The sequence below is a fragment of the Oryctolagus cuniculus genome, chromosome 8, assembly GCF_964237555.1.
Source record: "Oryctolagus cuniculus chromosome 8, mOryCun1.1, whole genome shotgun sequence".
NCBI lineage: Eukaryota > Metazoa > Chordata > Mammalia > Lagomorpha > Leporidae > Oryctolagus > Oryctolagus cuniculus.
The window spans coordinates 99,730,513-99,755,788 of NC_091439.1; the positions used below are offsets into that span (position 1 = coordinate 99,730,513).

Genomic DNA, 25,276 nt, shown 5'->3' on the forward strand with positions numbered 1-25,276 from the left:
CAAGGGGTTCAGTCTATAACGTGATATCATCAAATTACTGTATAAAAACTTAGGGTGAATTCTATAAGACATTGGCATAGGTAAGGACTTCTTGGAAAAAAAAAAAAACAGAAGCACAGGCAATAAAAGCAAAAATAAAAATGGGATTACATAAAGCTAAGGTTCTGCACTGCAATGGAAACACTCCACAAAGAGGCAACTGACAGAACGGAAGAAACTATTTGCAAGCTATGCAGCTGATAAAAGGTTAATACCCAGCATCTATAAAGAACAACAACAACAACAACAACAACAAAACAACAAAAGAAACAATCCAGTTAAGAAATGGGCAAAGACATGGGCAGGGGTTTTTCAAAGGTGGACATACAAATGGCCAACAGATAAATGAGATTGTGCAGGATAACTAGACAGCAAGGAAATACAAATGAAAACCATGATGGGCCGGCACCTTGACTCACTTGGCTAATCCTCCGCCTGCGGCGCCTACATCCCAGCTTCTAGTCCCGGTTGGGGCGCCAGATTCTGTCCCGGTTGCTCCTCTTCCAGTCCAGCTCTCTGCTGTGGCCCGGGAGTGCAGTGGAGAATGGCCCAAGTGCTTGGGCCCTGCACCCACATGGGAGACCAGGAGAAGCACCTGGCTCCTGGCTTTGGATCAGCGCAGCGTGCCAGCCGTAGCGGCTACTTGGGGGGTGAACCAACGGAATAAGGAAGACCTTTCTCTCTCTCTCTCTCACTAACTCTGCCTGTCAAAAAAAATTTAAAAAATACAAAAAAATAAAAAAAGAAAACCATGATGAGATTTTAGCTCACCCCTGTTAGAATGACTATCATCCAGAAATCAAAAAATAAGAATTGCTGGTGAGGGTGTGGTTAAAAAGGTACCTTAATACACTGTTGGTGGGATTGTAATCTCGAACAAACATTATGGAAGATAGTATAGAGATTCCTTAGAAACTTTAAAATAGATCTAGCGTTATCACCCAGCCATTCATCTTTTGGAAATTTATCTGAAGAAATTGAAGTCGACATATGAAAATGTTGTTTGTATCCCCATATTTATTGAAGGTTGGTTCACAATAGGTAAAATATAAGATCTACCAGATGTACGTCAACTGATGAATGGATAAGGAAAATATGGTACGTGTACACTATGAAAAACTACTCATCCATAAAAAAGAAAAAATCCTGCCTTTTGCAACAAAATGGATGCAACTGGAAAACATTATGCTTAGTGAAATAAATCAGTTCCCAAAAGACAGATATCATATGTTTCTCTGATATGTAGTAGTTAATATAGAATACAAAAAATGTGTATTAACAAGGCAGACAACTTGTGATTTGATTGTAGTTTCAGCCCTTGTTTATACTCCTATGGTCTTTCTACTTTTTAACTTCTTCAATATTATGGTTAGTGGTGCATTAAGCCTGTAATTATAGAGTGGACTAAAATTATGTATTTGTGAAAGTATTAAAAGAGAAATGAAAGAGGAGGATTGAGGGAAGAAGAGTGAGGGAGGACATAACAGTTATCTTCTTAATGTTTTATCTATAAAATACATGAAATCTATTTTCTTTATATTAATAAAAGATTTTAAAAAAGAAAGTGAAGCACCCAGAAGTCTCCTTATCTTTGTGTGAATTTGAAGTTGGACTCCTTTGAAACCAAGATCTTGTCTTTAGGTTTCATTTGTGTTCAGATTTGTGAATAATTTTATTTATACAGGAGGAGCTAGAAACAACTGAAAAAAATCAGGAGGAGTCTAAAAATAAATGAATACTATTTGGAACATACCTTTTAAAAATTGAAACAAAGCAATTGTACATATTTGGAACATATTTGTTATTATCTATGTGAAGACTGTTTTCTGTGTTGTGAGTTCTTGTTTTCTTATGCTAGAATGATTTCATAAAGAAAAATATTGTAGAACACCATATTTGTGAATTCAATTGAAACCTGTTTTTCTATTTGCATACTTGGTTAAAATTTTTTTGTTGTTGTATAGAAAAATAACTTTATATCTTCCAGAATTTTTTAACCCAGGTATTTATTCATACACAGATTACAAATGCCAACTGCCAAGGAACTGTAGGAAAGTTAACCCTTTATAGTATCCCCTCTATTACTATATAGCAAAGAAAGACACAAAATCTGTTCTGGTTTGTAGCTTCAAATCCCAAGCAATTATTATACATGACAAACTGAAGAACAAATACAAAGAATGCAAAGTTGTTTTATGCAATATTTATTACTTTTACAACCTTCTGGCAATATATAGTATAACATATAATAAATACTATACTCTATACCTAATGTTATTTAAATAGTGTAACCACTGATTCTATGAGATGGGTAATAAAAATGAAGAAAACAGAGCATGAACTCAATTAAATGTACTAACTGACCCTAAGTTAGCAACTACTTGATGATGCTTTTCCTTTAAACGTTTGGCTTTTTGTTGATTTTATTTATTTGAAAGCAGAAAGAGAGAGAGAAAAAGAGAAAGAGAAATATCTTCCATCCTCTGGTTCACTCCCCAGAAGTCAGCAATGAACAGGGCTGATGCAGGAAGCCAGGAACTTCATCCAGGTCTCCCTCATGGGTGGCAGGAGCTGAAGAACTTGGGCCATCTTTCCCAGGCGCATTATCAGGGAGCTGCATTGGAGGCGTAGCAGCCAGGACTTGAACCTGCACACCTACGGGTTGCTGGAGCTGCAGCTTACCCTGCACTGCAGAGCTGGCCCCTTTTTGTTATTGATTATGCATTTTTGACTCCCTTGAAACACTTTCGATTCTCCTGGTCTCTCTTATAGTGAGTTAGTGGTTTACAATAAAATGTGCAATATGATGCCAACTCAGACTATTGCAAAAGTGATATTGAATCATTTTAAGCACAGTGAATTGAATGAACAGGAAATACAAGTGAACAGTTCATGAAGGACAGATCACATATGAATGCCCAACCTTATGGATGGATGACGGTTATGTGATATGGACAGCTGTAAGTCAATCGTGAACTTCCCAGGTGCTCTGCTGTTTTTATTACGTAACCGAATATCTGCATCATTTGTACATTGGTGTTGAGAAAGCAGAGTTCTCATGCAATGAGATGATGAACTCTGTGACATTTTAAACTTCTTGTTTTCAACTAATCACTGAACTCAGACCAAACCAAGGCTTTTCAAAAAGTTCATTTAAAGTGGTATATTATGCAAAACTGTGCGTAAATTTCAAAATTTTTAATAATGTTACCTCTCAATTTTTGCTGTGAACTTTTTGAAATGCACTTGTGTATTATTTAACAATCAGCTTGAAAATATCAGTCCTGTAGATTATGAGTTGGATGACAGGTTAGGTTTGGAGAAGAATCAACATTGATTTTTAAATTATATTTGAATGTGAAGAAGCCTTTCTACTTGCCAATATGAAAGACAGATAAAAATGATGAGAAAAGTGTGAGAGAATGTCATGTTTGAGTAAGTCAGATACACCTGCTAAAAAAATGTGTATTCATATGGTTCATGGACAATGACCAACTACCTTGATTAATCCTGCAGAAGCAGAAAGCCTCAGTCTCTCATGTTCTCAAAGTGCTGGGACACAAAGGGTTCAGTGCCTCCTGGGAAGATGCAGTACAAGTGCAGGTGCTCAGATACGCCTCCAACTCCAGCACTCCTGGGATGTTTAGTCAGTTACTAGATCTTAGACCTCTTCCCATTGGTTTGAGTTCCAAAGATGTGTTTCAAAGAGTTATAACTACTTGTTAACTAAAATGAGAGTTTAGATGGATTATGAAATTTAAATGAAGGGAAACATTAGGCTGAATAATGATTTTCAGAATCAGAACCTCACCGTTCCAGCTCTGGCAGCTCTCAGTATGGACACTTAGACATTGGGCTGAACAGCTTGCTGCAGATGGGTACTTTGTGGTATATTTATGCAGAGCAATAGGAAATGGATTTGTCAAGGTGGGAACAGGAGCTGGGTTACACAGCGAAGCAAAAGGGAAATGCTTGCTGTTGCTGTCTTAGAGGGCAGACTTCACCAACACTGACTCTCAGATGATTAGGATCAGAATAGTTTAGGTTTGGCATTTCTAAGATGCTTACTTCACCAACTTAGCTTTCTTTAATTTTGACACACACAAAATTGAAAAAAGTAAATGTTGAAAGAAAATAGAGCAGGGACCAGAGTATGAAACAGAATGTTTCCATATTGCTTCTATTCTCAGAAACACCTGAAACATACCTCCTCTTCAGGAGCTTTCTCAGTGACCCTATTTAAAGGGTTTACCAGTGCATTTCCTGTACCATTGTACAGCTAACATGGGAAAACAATGATCAGGCTCATCTGTGTAGAGCAAACTCAGAAGTTTAAACCAGCCTTTTATTTATCTTATAATCTAAGATGTTGGATCCATTTTACACTGCCAAATTTGTTATAGGAAAGATGAAATAAAGGACAACAAAAATATGGAAATTCGAAACAGATGTGAATTTTCCTTTTCTTACATAATAACCAGTATTTCTATGATGGCGAACAAATCCAAACATCAAATTTGAAATATCACAGCTCTTCAAAGGCAAAATGTGGTCTTCTTTCAATTAGATTAGTTGTTTCTGGAAGCCTCAAGGACATTGAAATCTGAGGATATTCAAGTCCTTCATATAAAATGGTGTAATATTTATGTATAACCTATGCACATTCTCCCAGTTACTTTAAAACCTATCTAGATCATAATACTTAGTACAGAGTAAATGATGTATACATACTGCTTTGTTTAGGGAATAATAGCAAGGAAAAAAAAAGTTTGTTCCAGAATCATCATAGACAATTTCCCTCCCCAAATATTTTCCATTCTTGCTTGGTTGAATCCATGGATATGGAATCCGCAAAACCCAGAGGGCCAACTGTAATTCAGTGTTTTGAATTGGACTAATTGAAATGCCATATGTATCCTTTTGTCTTATTTGTAACACTGGAAATTCATTGTTAGTTAAATTTGTAACAGGGTGTTACTTTTATAAAAAGTCAGTAATTCACTGTTTTGTGTTTGGTTACAAGTCTTATTTAAAAAATTATTTATGGCCAGGCCATGGCTCAATAGGCTAATCCTCCGTCTGCGGCGCCGGCACCCCAGGTTCTAGTCCCGGTCGGGGAGCCAGATTCTGTCCCGGTTGCCCCTCTTCCAGTCCAGCTCTATGCTGTGGCCCTGGAGTGCAGTGGAGGATGGCCCAAGTGCTTGGGCCCTCACCCCATGGGAGACCAGGAGAAGCACCTGGCTCTGGGCTTCGGATCAGTGTGGTGCGCTGGCCACAGCGGCCATTGGGGAGTGAACCAATGGAAAAGGAAGACCTTTCTCTGTTTCTCTCTCTCACTGTCCACTCTGCCTATCAAAAAAATTATTTACTTATTTTTACTTACTGTATTCATTTGAAAGGCAGAGAGATAGAGAGATATCATTCTGCTGATTCAGTCCTCACATACTTCAACAGCTAGGGTTGGGCCAGCCTGAAGCCAGCAGCTAAGAACTTAATCTGGTTTTGGTTGAGATACAACTATTTGAACCATCACCTGCTGAATCCCAGGATCTGTGTTAGCAGGACTCTAGACATGGTGATATGAGATATATTCATCGTAAGTGGCATCTTATCTGCTGCACCAGATACCTGCCTTACGAATACTCTCATTTTGAGAATAACTGCTTTAATGTATATTTAATGTATCTAATACTAATAGCAGAAATGATGAGTGACCTTAAATGCTATGGATTTAAACTTTAAGTATTTAAACTTTGAAAGAACTTTCTATTCACAATAGCTAAGATATGGAATCAACCTAGGTTTCTATCAACTGAAGACTGGATAACGAAATTATGGTAAATATATTATATATAATATGGAATAATATTCAGCTGTAAAAAAAAACAATGAAATCCTGCCTTTTGCAATAAAATGTGTATAACTGGAAAGCATTATACTTAGTGAGATAAGCCAGTTCCAAAGAGACAAAGACTGTATGTTTTCCCTGATCTGTGTTAACTAATGGAGTATCAAAAATGTAGTGTACAGGACTGAAATTGACATTTTGAGATTTGATGATTATTTATAGCCCTTGTCTCTACTGTTGAAGTGCAATGTTTTCCTCTTACTAGTTGTTGAGCTTTTTACTTAGTGAAGGATTAATCTTCTGAGTATCTGAAAATAGATATTCGCAAAAATTAAGAGTGGGAATGAGAGGGGAAGGAAGAGAACAGGTGGGAGGGTAGGGTGGGAAGTATCACAGTGTTCCTAAATCTGTATATATGAAATACATGAAACTGGCTTATCTTAAAATAAAATTAAGAACAGAAAAAACTTCCTGGATAAGTCTGTATTTCTGTCTTTTTGCAAGTACTGTGTTATAGCTTTTTTGTGAATAAATATGGGGTACAGAGAAATCAGTTTTTTTCAACATGAAAAGTGATGCACGTTAATTTTTTTAAATTACCAAAGTAATGAAAATAAGAAGGGCTAAAAAGTCAATAGAAGATTAGAGGTGAGAACTAAGAAAAAAATTCAATAATCCAGAATAAGAAAGAAGGAATAAAGAACAAAGAAACAGAGGCTGAAAAGATAGATAATATAAGAGTAGACTTAAATATAACTATATCCGCAACTGTTAAGTGTTACTTGGCTTGTCTCCATAATTAAGGAATACTTATCATTATAATCAATCAAAAATAAAACTATTCTGAACAAAGATTGCTGGCAATACAGGAATATTAAACAAATGAATAATATCTATTATATTTTAGAGAAACACATTTTAAATATAAAGACACAGTTTGAAAATGAAAGGATGAATAAAGATATAACATTTAAACCAGATGTATAAGAAGGCTACAGTGGCTATAATTAATATTTAATAAAATTAGATTATCAATAAGAAGTGTTCAAAGGGGACTATTTGAAACTGATAAAGTCATTAACTCCTCAGAATGACATAGTCATACATATGCATATTCTATGTATCTGAAATAAAGTTTGATCAAATTAATAGAGGGATAGATAAATCTGCAATCACAGTGGGAGAAAATTAACATACTTTCTAAGCAGTTAATAGAACAAGTAGATAGAAAATCAATACAAATTTAGAAGACTTGAACAACACTAAGAACCAACTGAGCATAATTGATTTCTGTAGACTATCATACTAACAGCAGGAAAATGCACACTCTGTAAGGGCAGACCAAGGTAAACCACAAACTATGCTATATAATAAATCTCAGTGAGTTTTAAAAGGTTGAAGTTTTACTTAATATCTTCAGACCACAATGTGATTAACTTTGACTTCAGTACTAGCCCTTTATTCAGTATTTTACTGAATTTTTAAGCCACTGTGATAAGGCAAGAAAGAGAGAAATAAAGACAAACAATATGAAAGGAAGAAGATAATTGTCTTTTTATAGATAATATGTTACAGAATATGTAAAACAACTGCTGAAATTCATAATTGATTTAACAAATTGAAATCAATTGGATGTGTGTGTGTGTGTGTGTGAGAGAGAGAGAGAGAGAGAGAGAGAGAGAGAGAGAGAGGGAAGGAGGGAGGGAGGGAGAGAAAGTGAAAGAGAGATAATAATTTGTTCATTTGATTATAGAGAGGAAGCCCCATGCTCTGTCTGCAAGCTGAGAACCAGGACCCTTGGTGGTATAATTAAGTCCAAGTCTGAAGTTCCAAGAACCAGGAGCTCTAAGGTATAAGGGCAGGAGAACATAGATGTGCCTCTTCAAGAAAAGAGAATGAATTTGTCCTTCCTCTTACTTTTGTTATGTTTGAATTGAAGGATGCTGATCCACTTTGGTTAAGGGACTTCTTTATTTAGTCCCCTAATTCAAGTGCTAATTTCTTCTGGAAACAGACTCAGAAACATGCTTAGAGATTTTATGAACTATCTGAGCTATCTGTTGATGTGTTTTAAGCCACTGTTGCAATCACTGAATACCACAGATTTATTTATAAAGTAATCCTTTCTTTATCCTGAGCAGACAGTTGGCCTGGTAGTTAAGAAGCCAACATCTGGTATCAGAGCGTCTGGGTTGAGTCTTGGCTCCTGCTTCAGATTCCAGCTTCCTGCTAGTGCACATCCTGGGAAGGCAGCAAGTGATTGCTCAGGTAGTTGGGTCCTTCTACCCACGTGGGAGACAAAGATTGAGTTTCTGGGCTCCTGGCTTCAACTTGGCCAAGCCCTGGCAATTGTGGATATTTTTGGAATGAACCAGTGGATGGTGGAGTGCTTGTTCACTCTCTCTCCCTCCAGTCTGCAACCCTGTCTCTGGGCCAATTTTAAAAAATGGTAAGAAGAATCATTCATTAAGCTTACTGTTCTAGAGGTCGAAGGTTGAGGGGCTACATCTGATGAGGTCCTTCCTGCGGGGTCATGTCATGGGAAGGTATCACATGGTGAGATACAGCATCTAGCTCAGGTCTCTCCTGCTCTTACAAACCTGTAGTTCTGTTGGATCGCAATCACATCATCTTTATGTTTCCTGTAACTGTAATTATCTCACAGGTTCCACCTTCAAACACCATAGCATGATTAAAGCGGTACCCTCTTAATACTTTACAGTGGGGATTAAGTTTCAACTGGTAGCCAGACAAGAAGAACAGTATGGATGTGAGCAGCTCCAATAGATTAAGCAATTTCCATGCAAGCCAACACTAGACTCCTTTGTTTCCCAGAAAGGGCTCCTCAGGGAGGTATCTTGTAAGGGTGGGATGTAATGCAACTTGGCCACTCTTTTCCAAGCAGGTGGAAAGCATTGCTCTGGCTCTTGTCCTTGGCAGTGGGCTCAGGGAGCTAAGATGTGGCTTCTCCCCACCCACAGCTGGTATTTCTGCTGCATCTTTATGCATGGTGGTTCGCTTTGACTTTAGTCTGAGCTTACTGTAGCCTCAGGTGATTATTCCCCCGTCTGCCTCCAGGAAGGAAGAATGTTACTGCCTTAATGGAAAATGAAGATGAAATAATGCTCAAGATCTTTCAAATAAAGTATTCCCTATACTGAGAAAAAAAAAAAAGACAAGTTGACAAATAAAAGTCCTTGTCACAAACTTGCAATATGAGGATAATGTACAAATGAAGATTGTTTCTATTAGCTGCTGCAAATGTTTGGATATGAAAATTTTAGCAGTTCAAATGATAATCTCACAAGAAAACATAAAACATTGAGGTGTAAAGTTAACAAAGGTCTATATGATCTCACCATTCCTGGAAATCATAGAATATTATTGAGAGATAAAATTGATGGAGAGAAATAATCTTGTAATCTTGTTAATACATTGGTGGAGTCACATTAAGATACTTGGGCTCCTGAAGTTTATCTATAGAGACAAGGCAATCTCAGTTAAAAATTTAGTCCACTTTATTTTTAGAATTGACAAGCTGGTTAATTCACAAGGAATTATAAATGAACTTGAGGAGACAGAGTACTTTTTTAAAAATGTAAGAACAATGTAAGGAGGATTTATACTACCTGATTTCAAAATTCTCATACAGTGAATATTAAGTGAGAGTGGTACAATGAAAGGATACACACATAATAGAGCACAAAATAAACTCCCACACCTGGGGCATTTTATTTCCGTGGTGTGGGCTTGGTTATACTGTCTGTTCACCCATATTGGCAGAAAAAGTTGAGGCATATGAGTCAGAAATAGGTTCTGGGCAGGTGGGGCTATGGGGATTAGCATGAGAGGTCTTCAGAAAGATCATAGGAAATGCATATTATGAAAATAGACTGTACATTCATTTCAAAATTTTATACACCATTTTTCTAATGAATTTCTTTAATGTACTCTGCTATAAGATTTCTTGGAACTGCTTCTGTTTTCCAGAGAAATGAGAACCTCTGCTAAGAGAACAAATAAAACTGAGGGGCAGGGTAGTATGAAATAGCTGCCTGGTTTGGAAAGGAAAGTGAAATTGCATGGAATTATGTCCTAGAATATCGTTAAAGGTCCAATTGAAGTTGATTACCTTAAATGGAAAATACAGTTTTTCAGCATGGCTTTGTATCCCTTACACAGCTGTAGTCAAGCACATGATCAAGTGAAAGATTGATTAGGTTGCGTTGAGATGCTAACCAATAAAGTGATAAAAACAAGTAACGAATTTAGTAGTCTACTAATGATAGTGGAGTGGATTTTAGAAACTTATGGAGTCGGCACTAGAGGGAGTAAAGTGTGATTAAAAACAGGTGGAAGTGGAGGGTGAGATGTTTGAAACTGACATCATGAAGTCATAGCTATTGGTAATCACAAGGCTTGAATTGATTATAAAAATTGTTCTATTAGAGGAAATGTTGGCTGAGGCAGGTAAAATGGAATTGTCAAAAATGAGATCAAAGACTGCATGTTTTGTTGGGCACTTGTACACGGATATTCTAATTACCAAGCATCATTACAGGAAAAATGTTGAAAATCTTGATAAAAGTCGAGAGCTCAAATCCTCAGGGAATGGAAGGGAGGCTCAAGGAAATCGAATCTTTACAGAGTTTTATGGCGTGTGACTTGTGATGAGAATCAGAGGAAGGAAAATGATAGTTTTCTGATATTAATGCTGTTTAATAGTTGTTCCGAACTTCTGTGGTCAGAACGTCACATACTCGTTTTGATTACAAAGGTGCGGTTTTGTCAGGGCATTGTGTGAACAGATCATTTCTGTTGCACTCATCAACGGATGCAGCTCACATACTGGAGGCTGGAATACTGTGAAGATTCACTCGGGTAGAAGTTGTTTTTAGTTGTGGGATCGGATATTATTGGGGTTTTTAAGCTGGAACACCTACATGTAGCCATTTCATGTGACCACTGGGTTTTTCTACAGGTTACTGAGTCAATTCCAAGATTAAGTGTCACAAGAAGCTAACAGAGAAACTGTATTAATTTTTTTTATTTTTTAATTTTTTTGACAGGCAGAGTGGACAGTGACAGAGAGACAGAGAGAAAGGTCTTCCTTTGCCATTGGTTCACCCTTCAATGGCCGCTGCGGCCGCTGCGCTGCGGCCGGCGCACCGCGCTGATCCGATGGCAGGAGCCAGGTACTTATCCTGGTCTCCCATGCGGGTGCAGGGCCCAAGCACTTGGGCCATCCTCCACTGCACTCCCTGGCCACAGCAGAGAGCTGGCCTGGAAGAGGGGCAACCGGGACAGAATCCAGCGCCCTGACCGGGACTAGAACCTGGAGTGCTGGTGCCGCAAGGTGGAGGATTAGCCTCGTGAGCCGTGGCGCCGGCCTGTATTAGCTTTTAAACCTAGCAGTAAGATGCTTATCATCACTTCTCCTCTAATTATGTTCTGCTCAGATTCGAGGGGCAGGGACATAAATATACTTACTAATAATACTTCCAACATCATATCTGAAGAGGAGAGTATAGACTACAAGACTAGAGCTGCCATTGTAGAGAATATACTCTTCCACAGAGCAAGGGGAAGCCTTCACAGGTTGACCAGTAGGAGGGCATGAGAGAGGAATCATGTACCAGTGGACACAGTCATCAGGAGAAACCTGTGCATATTTAGAGAAAAAAGGTAAAGGGAATTTGAAAACAATTTGAAGGCAGAGAATTCACTTTATGATTTGAAGTAGATCAAGCATCGCCACTGTAAAATTACAGGAGTTACAGAATTGAGAGAGAGAAGATTAAAAAAAAAAAAAAGGACTATAAGTAATTATGTAGAGAAGACAGTTCAAGAAGGAAGGAATGGACTGGGAGGTCTAGAGTGATGATAGTGCAGTATGCTTACGACATGGCTGGCGTACAGCACACGATAAATAAATATGAAGTATTGAATTTTACAATGTAGATAAACATATTGTAGGGCCTCTGTTACCTTCAAAACACAAAAAGGTGAAAGACTTTTAAATGTTTAGAAGTCTTTGGAATTAGGAATAATTCTACTTTTATCTTTAAGCACTACACATCACCAAAGAATAATATATAAAGATAAAAACTTCCTACGATTTGTGCACTTAAGTAAATCAAAATCTGTCATGAATATTTAGTTGCTCCTCAAGAAGCACATTTGTAACTTCTTACTACTTAGATGAAGGCCCTTAAATGTGGGTTGAGCAAACACATATGACATAAATCACCAAAATAAGTTCTCCCAAATGTCATATTTTCTAACCACAAATTACTCCATTTGTCCAAACCACATAATAATTTGAGATTCCTTGTTTCTCTACAGATCCACAGCCAAATCTGCATGACATGCCTAATCATAGGACTAAAGACTTTTGGTTCTAGTAAACTCACACATCTGGTTTTGAAATTCGGTTATTTTTTTTCCAGAGTTTGCCAGCAGATTAACTTTTAAATGTCTGCATATAGAATAGATTTAGAAAAAGTTGGGTATATTGGTTTATGTTTTATGTTCACAGATTTAGCCTTAGAACAGTTTATACCAGATCTCACTGGAAAGATCAGACTTACTCTTAGTAAAGTGATCTCATAAGATGTTTAAATTCAAAAGAGGTGGCTGTTTCGAAATTCTTTGAAGTAGTTATAGCTTTCTGATATACCCAGAGGTTGGTGACAGTGAGTCTGGAATGGGTGATGTTAGTGAAGATTGTTGTGATATTTAAGGTGACATTAATAGTGGAAGAGGTGAAGTCTAAGAGAAAAAGCAATACTTTTGGTGGCATGTGATTCTATTACATCTATTTTTCTCTAAAAATGAATTATTATCCCTTTGAGAGCAGTTTAATGATATATTTGACAGAGCATAATATTAGAATGACAGACCAAAATTCTAGTCTCAAATTTCAGTATAACCTCAGATTATTTCATCTCCTTGTGTCTTGATTAAATAAGTAAAAGTCCTGAAATGACTGTTAGTCTGTATTTTCAGTTCTTTATGAGGTGTTGTGTTAAACTCTCACATTTCGTTAGCATGGTCCCTTCAATGGGGCAACAGCGGGCATGGGAGAGCTTACTGCTAGCTTCCTTTCCAAGCCAGTCCTCGTGGGTTGTATCAGGGACATGCCAGTCACATCCAAGGTCATTTCCGGTTCTGTATTCCCTTGATTGTGAGATTGAAATCTGTTTTGTATAGAAATCAACAGAATCTTAAGCACCTAAAACCCAATGGGGGCTGACATATTGATCATAAAATTCATCATTATTGTTTCAGATACCTACTGTTTATGTCTCACAAAGTTCTTGTGTATAGATATCCTGAAAAATCTACGCGTGGACTTCAAAGTTTTTGTGTGTCAAAGTAAATGTCTTCAAATTGCATTCTTTCTCAACTTTTTGGTATCCCTCCTGTGTGCATGTGGGTGTCCCTATTAAATCCTTACAGATTCTTCATGAGAGATGTACTATTATGGGGATAAAGGAACTTAGTATCCAGGTTGTAAAGTATCTTCTCAAGGGTCACACAGAGAAAGATGTACACGTTAATAAGACTTGAACTCAAGTGTGTGAGACCTCAAAGTATGTGGTCCTCTATAGCATGTGGACACACGGACTGAAAGAGCAGGCATTGTGGAGACCAGAGTAATGAGAAAAACAATAGTAAAAAAAAGGGGGGGGGTGGATCTTGCTAGTAACAGTCTGAGCTTATACACAGGATGCTCTTGGGATGCTCACCACGATTCTTAATCCTTGTTCGTGTTAATTGAAGGCAGACATGAGCTAATTATCTGAGTCTGTGCGGAGTGTTGTCCACCAGCTGAAGCTGGTGTCCTGCTGAATAAATATTGTGTCTTGTTAGTGTGGCTTCTGTCATTGCTGTCTGTCATGTGGTCACAAAACAGGGAGTATTCTGAGAAAAGGTGGCAAAATGACAGCCAGGAAATAACAATAGAAAAGGAGTAGTCTTTAAAATATAATTGAATTGGAGTTAGGATTATAACCTTGAAGTCTAAATTTCTATTTTACAAAATCAGGAACCTGCCTTCCAGTCATCCCTGATAGCAGCCTTTTGCTGTTACTGCTTGTCTGATGTTGGTTTTTCTCCCTTCTCTGGCTTTTGGAAGAAAATAAAAAAGTCAATTCTGGTTTTGAAATTGGGATCGCCAGATATAAAAGATGTAAAATAAACTGTAAAAATCAGTGAATGATTGTATAGTACTGATCATATTAAGAAAAGAATGAATAAGTTAACTAGCATTGATAAATAGAAATAATGTAATATCTAATGCTATGGGAAAAATGAGTATATTTGAGCATTTCCTTGGATGAAGCTTTTAGAGTAATCTAACGCAGTGCAGTTTTTATCAAGTTATTTTGGGTATGAATTTCCCATTCTGTGAATAAAGAATATGCCCTTAAATATTGACATCTGAAATTGTTTAATTTGAGACCCAGTAGGACACTTGCACACTGAAAATTAGGGGCAAATAGATGACTGCTTTTACCAAATGAGCTGCATTAGCCAGTTGCTTTTGCTAATTTACAGATTTTCAATTCAAAAGAGGAGCATTTCATAGATAGGGATTGAACATTTGTGAAATGACTTCATTCATTTTAATTCTCAGTGTACAATTTGGAGGAAACTGATTTAGAACAGACTGTATGGCCTCTGCATTCTCTGTCCTTCTTTCATTATATTTACATTCATGGCTACCAATATGCGATTTTCTGACATTCAAGTGGACTGTCATAAACATTCAGAGGGCATGTTTTTAACACAGCTTTTTGTATTTAAAGAAAATTATCGTTGCCAAACATTTGTTATTGTTTAACTGTATCTAGCTGTATATGCCTTTTAAAGAACTGCATTCTTAATGTTTTAATTAAACACAAATTATAAACAATCTGGGCAGTAATTCTCTAACTTGACCGAAGAATATTTCTTTTGTTTTAGTAGTTGCTTGAGATAAATATTGAATGAGATAATCTAATCACTATACTTATTCTACATATGGTTATTTATTTCAAAAGAGTAGACTTTAATTGTATACTTTCCATTTTGTCAAGGAGACTTAATTTTGTTATACAGACAGGATTGTCTTTTGAATCTATAAGGTAAGGCCAGTGGCACAAGGAGAAAACACTACTTTTGGGGTCGGCACTGTGGCACAGGGGCTTAACGCCCTGGCCCGAAGCGCCGGCATCCCATGTGGGTGCCAATTCCAGACCTGGGTGCTTCACTTCTGATCCAGCTCTCTGCTGTGGCCTGGGAAAGCAGTATAAGATGGCCCAAGTCCTTGGGCCCCTGCATCCTCATGGAAGACCTGGAAGAAGCTCCTGGCACCTGGCTTCCAATCGTCACAGCTCCGGCCGTTGTGGCCAACTGGGGAGTGAACCATCGGATGGAAGACCTCTCTCCTTTTGTCTCGACCTCTCTCACTCTCTGCCTCTCCTCTCTCTGTGTGACTCTGACTTTCAAATAAATAAATAATTTTTTAAAAAAGAGAAAACACTACTTCTTAGCTATCAAGGTCAAGATCCTAAGCCAGAATTTTCCGTTTATCCTACTTGTAAATGTTGCATTGTATATGCTTTTGTCCCATCCTGTGTATCATTACAAAAACAAAAGCAAAAAATTAACAAAAATCTATGCATGGATTTGAAATTTTTATTGCACTCAAACTTTTATTTCCATTGTCCACAGACTGTTTAACTCTGCCTCTCTCAGGGTGTGTGTGTGTGTGTGTGTGTGTGTATACACTTCACAATTTCATCATTTTATTTATGCACATATAAATGTATGTATCTGACACATTATACACACAGTGGATGTTATTGTTTTTTAAAGATGTATTTGTTTAAAAAGCAGTGTTACAGAGAGGCAGAAGCAGAGAGAGAGAGAGAGAAAGAGAGAGAGAGAGAGAGAAAGAGAGAGAGAATCTTCCATCAATATGTGGATCTGGGCCAATCCAAAGCCAGGACCCAGGAGCTTCTTCTGGGTCTCCCACGTGGGTGCAGGGGCTCAAGGACTTGTGCTGTCTTTTGCTGCTTTTCCAAGCACATTATCAGGGAGCTGGATTGGAAGTGGAGCAGCCAGGACTTGAACTGGTACTCATATGGGATGCCGGCACTGCAGGCAGCAGCTTTACCTGCTATGCCATGGTGCCAGCCCATGGATACTATTTTTTAAAGCTGTTGCTTTAATGTTCTTTTAATTGGATATATTTATATTAAATACCATTAAACAACTAGTGAAGGTGTACATATGTGCCATACAACATTTAAATCACAGACACCTATTGACTGAGTTATATTATATAAGACAGCCCAAGTCCTTGGGCCCCTGCACCCATGTGGGAGACCTGGAAGAAGCTCCTGGCTCCTGGCTTCAGATTGGCACAGCTCCATCCCTTGCAGCCATTTGGAGAGTGAACCAGGAGATGGAAGACCTCTCACTCTGCCTCTGCTTCTATCTCTGTGTAACTCCAACTTTCAAATAAATATTTAAAAAAAAATAGTAGCCTTGTTGCTTTCAGTCACTGAATCTCCTATCCTATTAGCCAACAAGCCTGAGTCTTTTTTTTTTTTTTTTTTTTTTTTTTTGACAGGCAGAGTTAGACAGTGAGAGAGATAGAGACAGAGAGAAAGGTCTTCCTTCCGTTGGTTCATCCCCCAGTGGCCGCTGCAGCCTGGTCTCACATGCAGGTACAGGGCCCAAGGACCTGGGCCATCCTCCACTGCCTTCCTGGCCCACAGCAGAGAAGGACTGGAAGGGTGGCAACCAGGACAGAATCCGGCACCCCAACCGGGACTAGAACCTGGGGTGCCTGCGCCGCAGGTGGAGAATTAGCCAAGTGAGCCACAGTGTCGGCCCAAGCCAGGGTCTTAAACAGGATACTTTTCCTGTTCCTGTTTGTAGTCACTCAAGTGGTGTTGCCTAATTTTATAGTTCACAATTTAATTATATTTTAATTGTGTCCATATTTTTACACAATACCTGTTTTTGTACTAATAAGATGTTTTAATTATGAGAATTGTTCAAATATTGTCAATAACAACAGTGCTATTTATAAGATTTAAATATGATACATTTTGAGTTTCTAGTTTCTTTATAGTGTTCTGTGTTAAGCTGTTTTTCTTAGTAAACACATCTCTTAAAGTTGGGCAGGCTTATCTTCATGGTCCCTCATTTTGAAAAATCTATTAAATAATCAAATTTGACTTAGCTGCTATCCTCTGATAATTCTCATATGATAGAGCTATGGTAAAAATCTTGTTTATAGTGATTTTCTGTCATTCTCAATAATGCATAATTGGATATATCCAATAACTTTTCTGAAGGTTAATTGTATCTTGAACCCTGTAGAACACAACAGACTGTACATTTTATTTCCCTTTCCTTTGATATATGTATATAAAATGTATCATACAATTCTAAATTTTATGACACAAACCAAAGAATATCATCATTGTAAATATTATGATTATCTACCTTTAAGAGACAATAGAATCTAAAGAAAAACAACTTTACATACAAGAAAAATTATGTAAGCAGACATAAGATAAATATCTAAAATCAAAACTTTTCATATATAAAATATATCTATTAGCATATTTAATAAAGTATTTATTTATTATGTCAACCAAGTTATGAAAAAAGTACTCATGAAAGTAGTAAATACTAGCTGTGTGTAGAAATGCGTGAAACTTTCCTGAAGGATATAACAGAGCTACAAAGGTTAAGCTTATATGTCAACTGGACTGGGTTAGTGCCAGGGTAGCTGAAGAGAGGCTATTTTTGTGTGTGTCTTTGAGGGTCTTTGCAGAAGAGAGCAGCAATTGAATTGGAGACAGAGAAAAAATTACTCTCACAGCATAGGTGGGCTTTGATAGCTTGTTTCTTTGATACCTTTCCAGTTTCTTGATGTAGGCACTGATGACTATAAACTTCCCTCTTTTTTTTTTTTTTTTTTTTTTTTTTTTTTTGGACAGGCAGAGTTAGAGAGAGAGAGAGAAAGGTCTTCCTTTTCCGTTGGTTCACCCCTGAAATGGCTTCCACGGCTGGCGCGCTGCGTCAATCCGTCAATCCGAAGCCAGGAGGCAGGTGCTTCCTCCTGGTCTCCCATGTGGGTGCAGGGCCCAAGCACTTGTGCCATCCTCCATTGCCCTCCCAGGCCACAGCAGAGAGCTGGACTGGAAGAGGAGCAACCGGGACAGCACCGGTGCCCCAACTGGGACTAGAACCCGGGGTGCCGATGCCGCAAGGCGGAGGATTAGCCAAACTTTCCTCTTATCACTGCTTTTGCTGTATCACGGAAGTTTTGATATGTTGTATTGTCATTTTCTTTTGTTTCTCTTTTGATTTTTTCTATGACCCACTGTTCATTCAGAATCATATTATTCAGTCTTCATGTGTTTGCATATGTTCTCGAGATTCTAGAGTTGTTAATTTCCAGCTTCATTCTATTGTAGTCCCAAAAGATGTATGGTATACTTTTGTTTTTTTTTTTGAATTTGCGGAGACTTGCTTAAATAATGGATTTAAAGGACTAGAATGCACCTGGATGCATGGAGAAATTATCTCTTAAACACCACTTTGATCTCATTGTTTCCCTGTTTGAAACCTTCAGTTACTGCAAATGTATTATATATTAATTTTGTCAGTTATGTCTTAGTAATATTAGAGGGGGAAAACACTTGTAATGACCTCCTTTTATCTATACAATAAAGTTGCAAATACAGACGCTCCTCGACTTTCAGTGGTTTTCCATCTTGATAAACCCATTATAAAGCGTACATATCATACTTCAAAAATGTATTCAAACTCTTATGAAAAATCATAGCTGAACCTCATCTACATTAGAGGTGCTTAGAATACTTACATTAAGCCTACAATTGGACAAAGTCCATCTAACACCAAGCACAAATTTTGTATATCATAACCATAGGATTGGGAAGCTGGGAGCTGCAGCCACTGCCACTGCTCAAAATTACAGATTATCAAAGTGTATATTGCCAACCCAGGCAAATACCAAAATGCAAATTTTGAAGCATGGTTTCTACTGAATGTGCATTGCTTTCCCTCCCTGTTGAAGCTGGAAACTCACCACTAGAACCTTTGCAAGTTAAGGACCATCTGTAATTAATGAAAAATGAGGTTTGTGACCTGGTGATCTCTTCCTTGTATAAATTTGTCCTTTCCAGTTTATTCCAGCTGTCTATCCTCACTGTATAGTCCCTGGCACGGATTTCTCCTTCTAAAACACTGCTTTGTGCCTGCTCAAATTGGATAATTTTCCTGTTCTCTCAAATACCAGCAGAGACCTAACTTCCTGATGGAAGTGTTTGATAATTCCATTTCAACTAGATATCTTGACTGGTTGTTTGACCTAGTGATTAAGATGCCTGTGAATCATATCCATTGACTAGAGTTCAAATCCCATCTCTGGCTCCTGACTCCAGCATTCCTGCTAATGCAGAGCCTTGGAGGCAGGGTGATGGTCCAAGTAAATTCCATCCCACATGGAAGATCTAGATTGCATTTGACTTCCAGTTTTGGCCCTGCCTCAGTACTGACCTTTGCAGGCACCTGGTGAGTGAGCCAGTGGATGGGAGCTCTTTTTGTCCATCTGTCTGTCTGGCACTCTCTCTTTCTAGTCTTCTATCAAATAAACCAATACAAGTTAAATAAGTAAATCCTAGTTGTCTGTGTACCCTCCTACCTCTCTTTCTCTATCCTGGGAAAAAATCGCATTCATAATTTTTTGTGTGATATCTTTAAGACTCCTATGAGCAAGGGCATGTGCATCCTGTTTACCTCTGTAACCCAGTACCACGCAGGATCTGAGGCCCATTGCACCTGCCAAGAGAATTTTGTTGAATTTCTGCAGAGGAAGATCCATTTGTCTGTTGTTTCCATATGTTTATATCATTTCTGTTTTCAAAGCTGCCATGGTTGTTTGAACAGCAGTGCTATATATGCTAATATGTAAAGCATTTGAAAGGCAGTTATTAAAAAGAAAGTAAGTGACTTTCTTTGATGAGTGATAAGTGAATTCCAAGTATGCAGAATATGTGAATTGACACTTTCTGTCTTTGAAAGCAAATAGAGTTTAAAATGAGAATGGGTTTCCTAAAAGGATAAAAGAAGAAAAATTGGATAACTTAGTTACATATGGTATTGGCTGCTGGAGGAATCCTATTATGAGAAAAATTATATTTTAAATCTTCTCCTAATCATTTAACTACAAGAGTACCCTTAATACTATCAAAAGCTCTTCTTATCTTTCAAAGACCTTCACATTCTCTCTGAGTTTATAAGAGCATTAAGGCTTTAGTATTACCATAATTAGATCCACAGAAAAGAGTACCTTCTCATTTTTGCCAACTCCTGATTACTCGTGGTGATGGATTACTAAAGCCCAAGATCATTTACAGCATATGAAAATCAGTCCCAATTCATTATGTCTATCAAAATTTCTGTTGAAATACAAGTTGACCTTTGAGCAGCAGCAAGTATGTATTGATGCTTGAAAAAATACTTTTCAGTAAATGTAGTGAATTTTTTAAATAGAAAAAAATAGAAGAATTGATTAGTTTTATGAAAAGTAAGCCCTAAAAAGTATTCTAGGCATCAGTTAGGTGTGCTTCAGTTGCTCCCACTAAGCAATTGGAATTCTACAATTTGATTTCATTAGTGATTGAGAAGAAAGACATATAAATGGCTAGGAAATCCACAGGATCAAAGATTTACTTTACAAGAATTTATTTACCTGACTACCAACTTATAAAAATTAACAAAAATAGCAGGGAATGTTCTCAAACAACTTCTCACAGTTACAACCTTCCTACTATGTCATTTATTCACATACATTTTGTAACATTTTTTGAACACCAATTATGGCCAAACACTGGGGTACATATTATGAATGTAAAACTAGTAAGGTATGGTTTCTATTCTTTATAGATCATTATAATTTGTATGGAATAAATACTGTAGATATTAGAATAATTAAATGTTAGACAAATTCTAAAATGGAGTTGAATGTAAAACAAAATACCTTAAGTCTGACTCCAACTGACATTAACATAATATGAGTGATATACTAGTTCAGTATGCTGCCACCCCAATTGACTGGAATTGTAAGCTTTTAGCATCTACTAATTAATTGATTAATTCAGTAACAAAATTCTGATGACCTACTATGTACTTTGCTATTCAAGGAACACATGGGATAATTGCATTTCTTCATCATAGATGTTCAATAATAATAGAATAAAGGAAATTGTACCCAAAGAACCACTTCATTTTCAAATACACATAATTATTTGCCTTTTACAAATATTTCTTAGAAGCTCCTGTATCATAAAAATAAACATCTGTGCTTTCCATACGTGTTTAATTTAAATACCTTACATAAATATTTGATTATCTGAATGAATAGCCTGATATTTAAGAGCCAGAAGCTAATGACAATCTCTTGAAATTGATGCAAAAACTTGTGTTATCTGTAATTGGTGTATGCTGTTCGGAATATTGACATGACTCACAAAACAAATGCTGCATCTATTCCTGGGAAACGCTTAGTTTCTTATTTCTCTTGACAGTGTGCAGACCTGGGTTCTTCAAAGCCTCACCTCACAGCCAGAGCTGCAGCAAATGTCCACCTCACAGTTACACCCATGAGGAAGCATCCACCTCTTGTGTCTGTGAAAAGGATTATTTCAGGAGGGAGTCTGATCCACCCACAATGGCATGCACAAGTAAGGAAACCCATGGATATGTGGTGATGCTAGCTTTCACCCGTTTGAAGAAACAGCATGACTGAGCCTGTTACATTCTATTAGCATTTCCTCTGAAACAGGCATAATGTTAGATCTTCATATAACTGTCACTAGATTTCTCTTTCCTTGAGAAGCATTGAAACATCTGAGTATCTTTGTATTATTTGCTTTTAGAAGCATCGTTTCCCCTAACTTTTATGTCAGCATCAGAGACATAGACCCAGAAATTTTCCTTTTATTTTGTCTTTTATTTAAATGCTCACGATAGCCAACATTACTGGTTAATCCACTTCCTTTTCAGGCTCTATTTTGTTTTTGTTTTTGTTTTTTGCCTCCTAGGTCAGTTTTCTGTTCACATATACATGGAGTAAGTGGCACTTTCCCCTTCTTAGCTAGCATGCCCCACTAAGCTGTCAAGGCTGATGAATGGGTCATTTATAAAAGATAGGAAGCATTTCAAGAACCTGGAGGTCTGGGGTTGCCAATCAGATTCAAGAGTATAATGCAAACCACACTTTAGGGTTTCCAAAAAGCTGTCATGTTTCTTGTTAGTGCGTGGCCTTTACTATTAAAAACATATTCGCTAATTGTGTAATCAGAGTAGATGAATATTGAACATTTAATTTCAAAATCTGCAGTGATCTGTCCAGGCTTTTGGTACTTTGGTTTTCCTAGTTTTCTGGGAATGTCATAGATTTATGGAGTTTTTACTAGATGACATCATTTCCTGAATTTTTTTTCCCAAAAGCAAAATTTCAAACAAAAACAGAAATAAAAGGAAATAAAAGTGAATTCCTCTCTCAATTTCTGTTATCTACCTTATGTTACTATTTTAGGTCCCAGTAACTTGTATTTATTCTTAGAAGTATTCTAAAGTCTTAAGAATTTTTGCTGTTCATCATTAATAATAGAAAAACAGTATTAAGTCCTTCTTGTAAAATAATCACAAGCTGAAGTTTGTCTGAATTTCATAGTGTCAATTGAACATACTTTCAGAATTTCTCAAATCATTGTCATTAATTCGCTTTACATTTGTAAAGATCCTTCTTTTGTCCATAGACAGATAATTTTATGTAGTAAACAATTACTAGTGAGAAAAGATTCCTCTGCAGATGAGTAGGTGACATTATTATACAGGCTTTTGGAGGGCATCTGAATGGAGGAGATACAAATCATGAGTGGATGTGATTTGTATTGATTGAAGTGGGGATGTAAACAATTATTTAAATCAGAGCAAAAGAATGACCCTAAATAGAAAAAAAAAATGTTGGCTAGAGAGTGGAGTTGGTGACGTTAGAGAGAACATGTATTGAATTACCTTTGAAATATTGTTAATTTTCTAATTAGTGCCCTACTTAAATAGTCCAGCTATTGCCTTGCTTTTACTGGCATGAAGTGAGCCTTCCTTTCTGTAGATTTGTTAGGGTTGGGGAAGGGGGAGAGGCTGTGCTTTGATGGCAGGGTCTGATCGGCAGCACTCTTAGGTAGAAAGATCACAGGCAGGCTTGGCATTTTCTCTCTGTGCAGGTATGTGAGTTTCTAGTGAGTTTGTCAAAAGAACACTGATTTGTATGCATTTCTTAAGAAAAAAAGACTCTTGGCATTCATGTATGAGATCTTTCAAATATATAACCTTAAAGTGTGTGTGCCTGTGTGTGTCTGTTTTTAGTTGCATTTGCAGTACCACAAATTCTGCATTTGATCCATTAATGGCTAGGTGGATGTTCAGATGAAGATCATGAACCTCACTTTGCTTTTGGATCTTTGGAATTGTACTCACAGTTTAACCTCATTTTGATAATTTTTTCTGGAATATATAGTTGTAAATATTTTTAATCTAGAAAACAGAATTTTACAGACACAGAAGAAAAAATCAAACAAAAATGAAAACTAAGATTGTGATGGATCTGCTTTTTAATGAAGCTTACTTATCACAACTCTACTTTGGTTCAAGCACTGTAACTTTTATGGGGCAGTGGAATATCATTACATTTTTCTTTAAGTTTACGTTAGGTGGAGCCTTTACTTTTTTAACTTGGAGTACTTTGCTTGAGTTTGAGTTTCATTTTGACTTAGAGGAGCTGTTAGCAAAAAAGTCAGAAGTGAAAGAAGAGTTAAATGTTTATCAGTTTTACAAACTTCCAGGGAAGGTGTTAAATGCAAGTGCATTTCAGCTGACGAAAGAAAAACCAGATAACGTATTTTTAAGCTAGACATATTTGACTCTTATTTTCTGTTGGTTCTTAGAAGTTAATCATGTAACATTTTGATCACAAATTCCATTTTCTCCATAATGTTATAAGCTAAAGTTTTTAGTAAACAATAATGCTTGTCTGTCCACTTTAGAATTGTTTCAACATAAAAGGAACTGTTCTGTATTGAAGTATATGAGTTTGCATATATGGAAAATTCATGGGATTTAATCTTAAATGTAGTCAATGTGCAGATTGTTTTGGGGAAAAAGTTCAATTCCTTAGTTATGGGATTTATTCATTTAAATGTCATTCATACAGCTGTATCACTAAGTACTAGGTAGCTTTCTTTCCAATTTTAAATTTGTTCCTCACAGTCATGATTAGAAAATTTAAGTAGAAATTAGTGCAACTGCTTATATTTAGAACACACAATGTATGCTGAGATAAACTTTAGTTCATCCTACATACTTTCATTTGGTTTTTGAAATATTCAACACCCATCATGCTCTATTTTCTTCCCAGTAGGGAGAGATGTAATAATTAAGGCTCTAAAATCAAGACTACTGAATTTTTGTTTTGAGAATATCTGATCATATAACATGAACAGATGATTGAAGTTTCAAATCCATCTAAAAGTCAACTGTAGAGTTACACATTATATAATCAACTTTAGATTTTACTATATGCTAATTATTAGGTTCAGAAGCAAAAAAAATATATAAAAATAGAGTATTGTTACATTGTACCTGAGAAATCATTTAAGCAATGCTAAATGTGAATCCTATTACTAGAATTTTACTGGAACTGTTCCATCTCACTGAAGTGAGATTTTTACATCCAGTCTCCATTCCCATATGGCTGAAAAAATGAAATGTCTGCTAAATAGTTTCTGAAGTTAGGAAATTTACATTGGTAGTACTCGAAGATGTTATTCTATAGTCTGTATTATGTTTGATTTAAGTGCATTTCATTCCTTATTGTAGTGGGTTATTAGAGACTAAAATTTGTTCTACGATCTTCGAAAATGTGAACAATTTCATTCATCCTAGTAGTGTTTCTTACGGCTATTTTTAAAGTGTATTTTAGATTTTCCAGTGAAGTAATATTCACAAGTCGCCAAACCATAATATGAAAAGAAAAGTGAAATAAGAGAAATTTTATGCGATGTTGCGACGTTGACCAGCTACTTAAATCCTACTGGTTTCTTGGCATAGGATATAGGGTCTCAAATTACACTGGTGATTTACCAACTAAGAGGCGACTTTTGATGGGAGGCAAGGCTGGTAATTTACTTGCTACAGAATCTGCTTCCAAGAGCCACACTGGCTCATGGATTACTATCAACAAGGACATAATCAGCATGGCCCCTAGAGATCCACCTACTAGTTAGTGTT

General features: G+C 36.8%; 1 protein-coding gene across 13 annotated transcripts in view; it reads left to right on the forward strand.

Moving 5' to 3' along the window:
• The window catches only part of EPHA5 (EPH receptor A5), a 368,448-nt gene that overhangs the window by 159,008 nt on the left and 184,164 nt on the right, over nucleotides 1–25,276 (forward strand). For 10 of the 13 annotated variants that reach the window (XM_008267805.4, XM_008267806.4, XM_017347528.3 and 7 more), the window contains exon 4: nucleotides 21,511–21,666. The exons of the other annotated variants lie outside the window; for them this stretch is intronic. In XM_008267805.4, coding sequence (XP_008266027.3) covers nucleotides 21,511–21,666 — 156 coding nt within the window. The remainder of the gene's footprint in view (nucleotides 1–21,510; nucleotides 21,667–25,276) is intronic. 13 annotated transcript variants of the gene reach the window in all.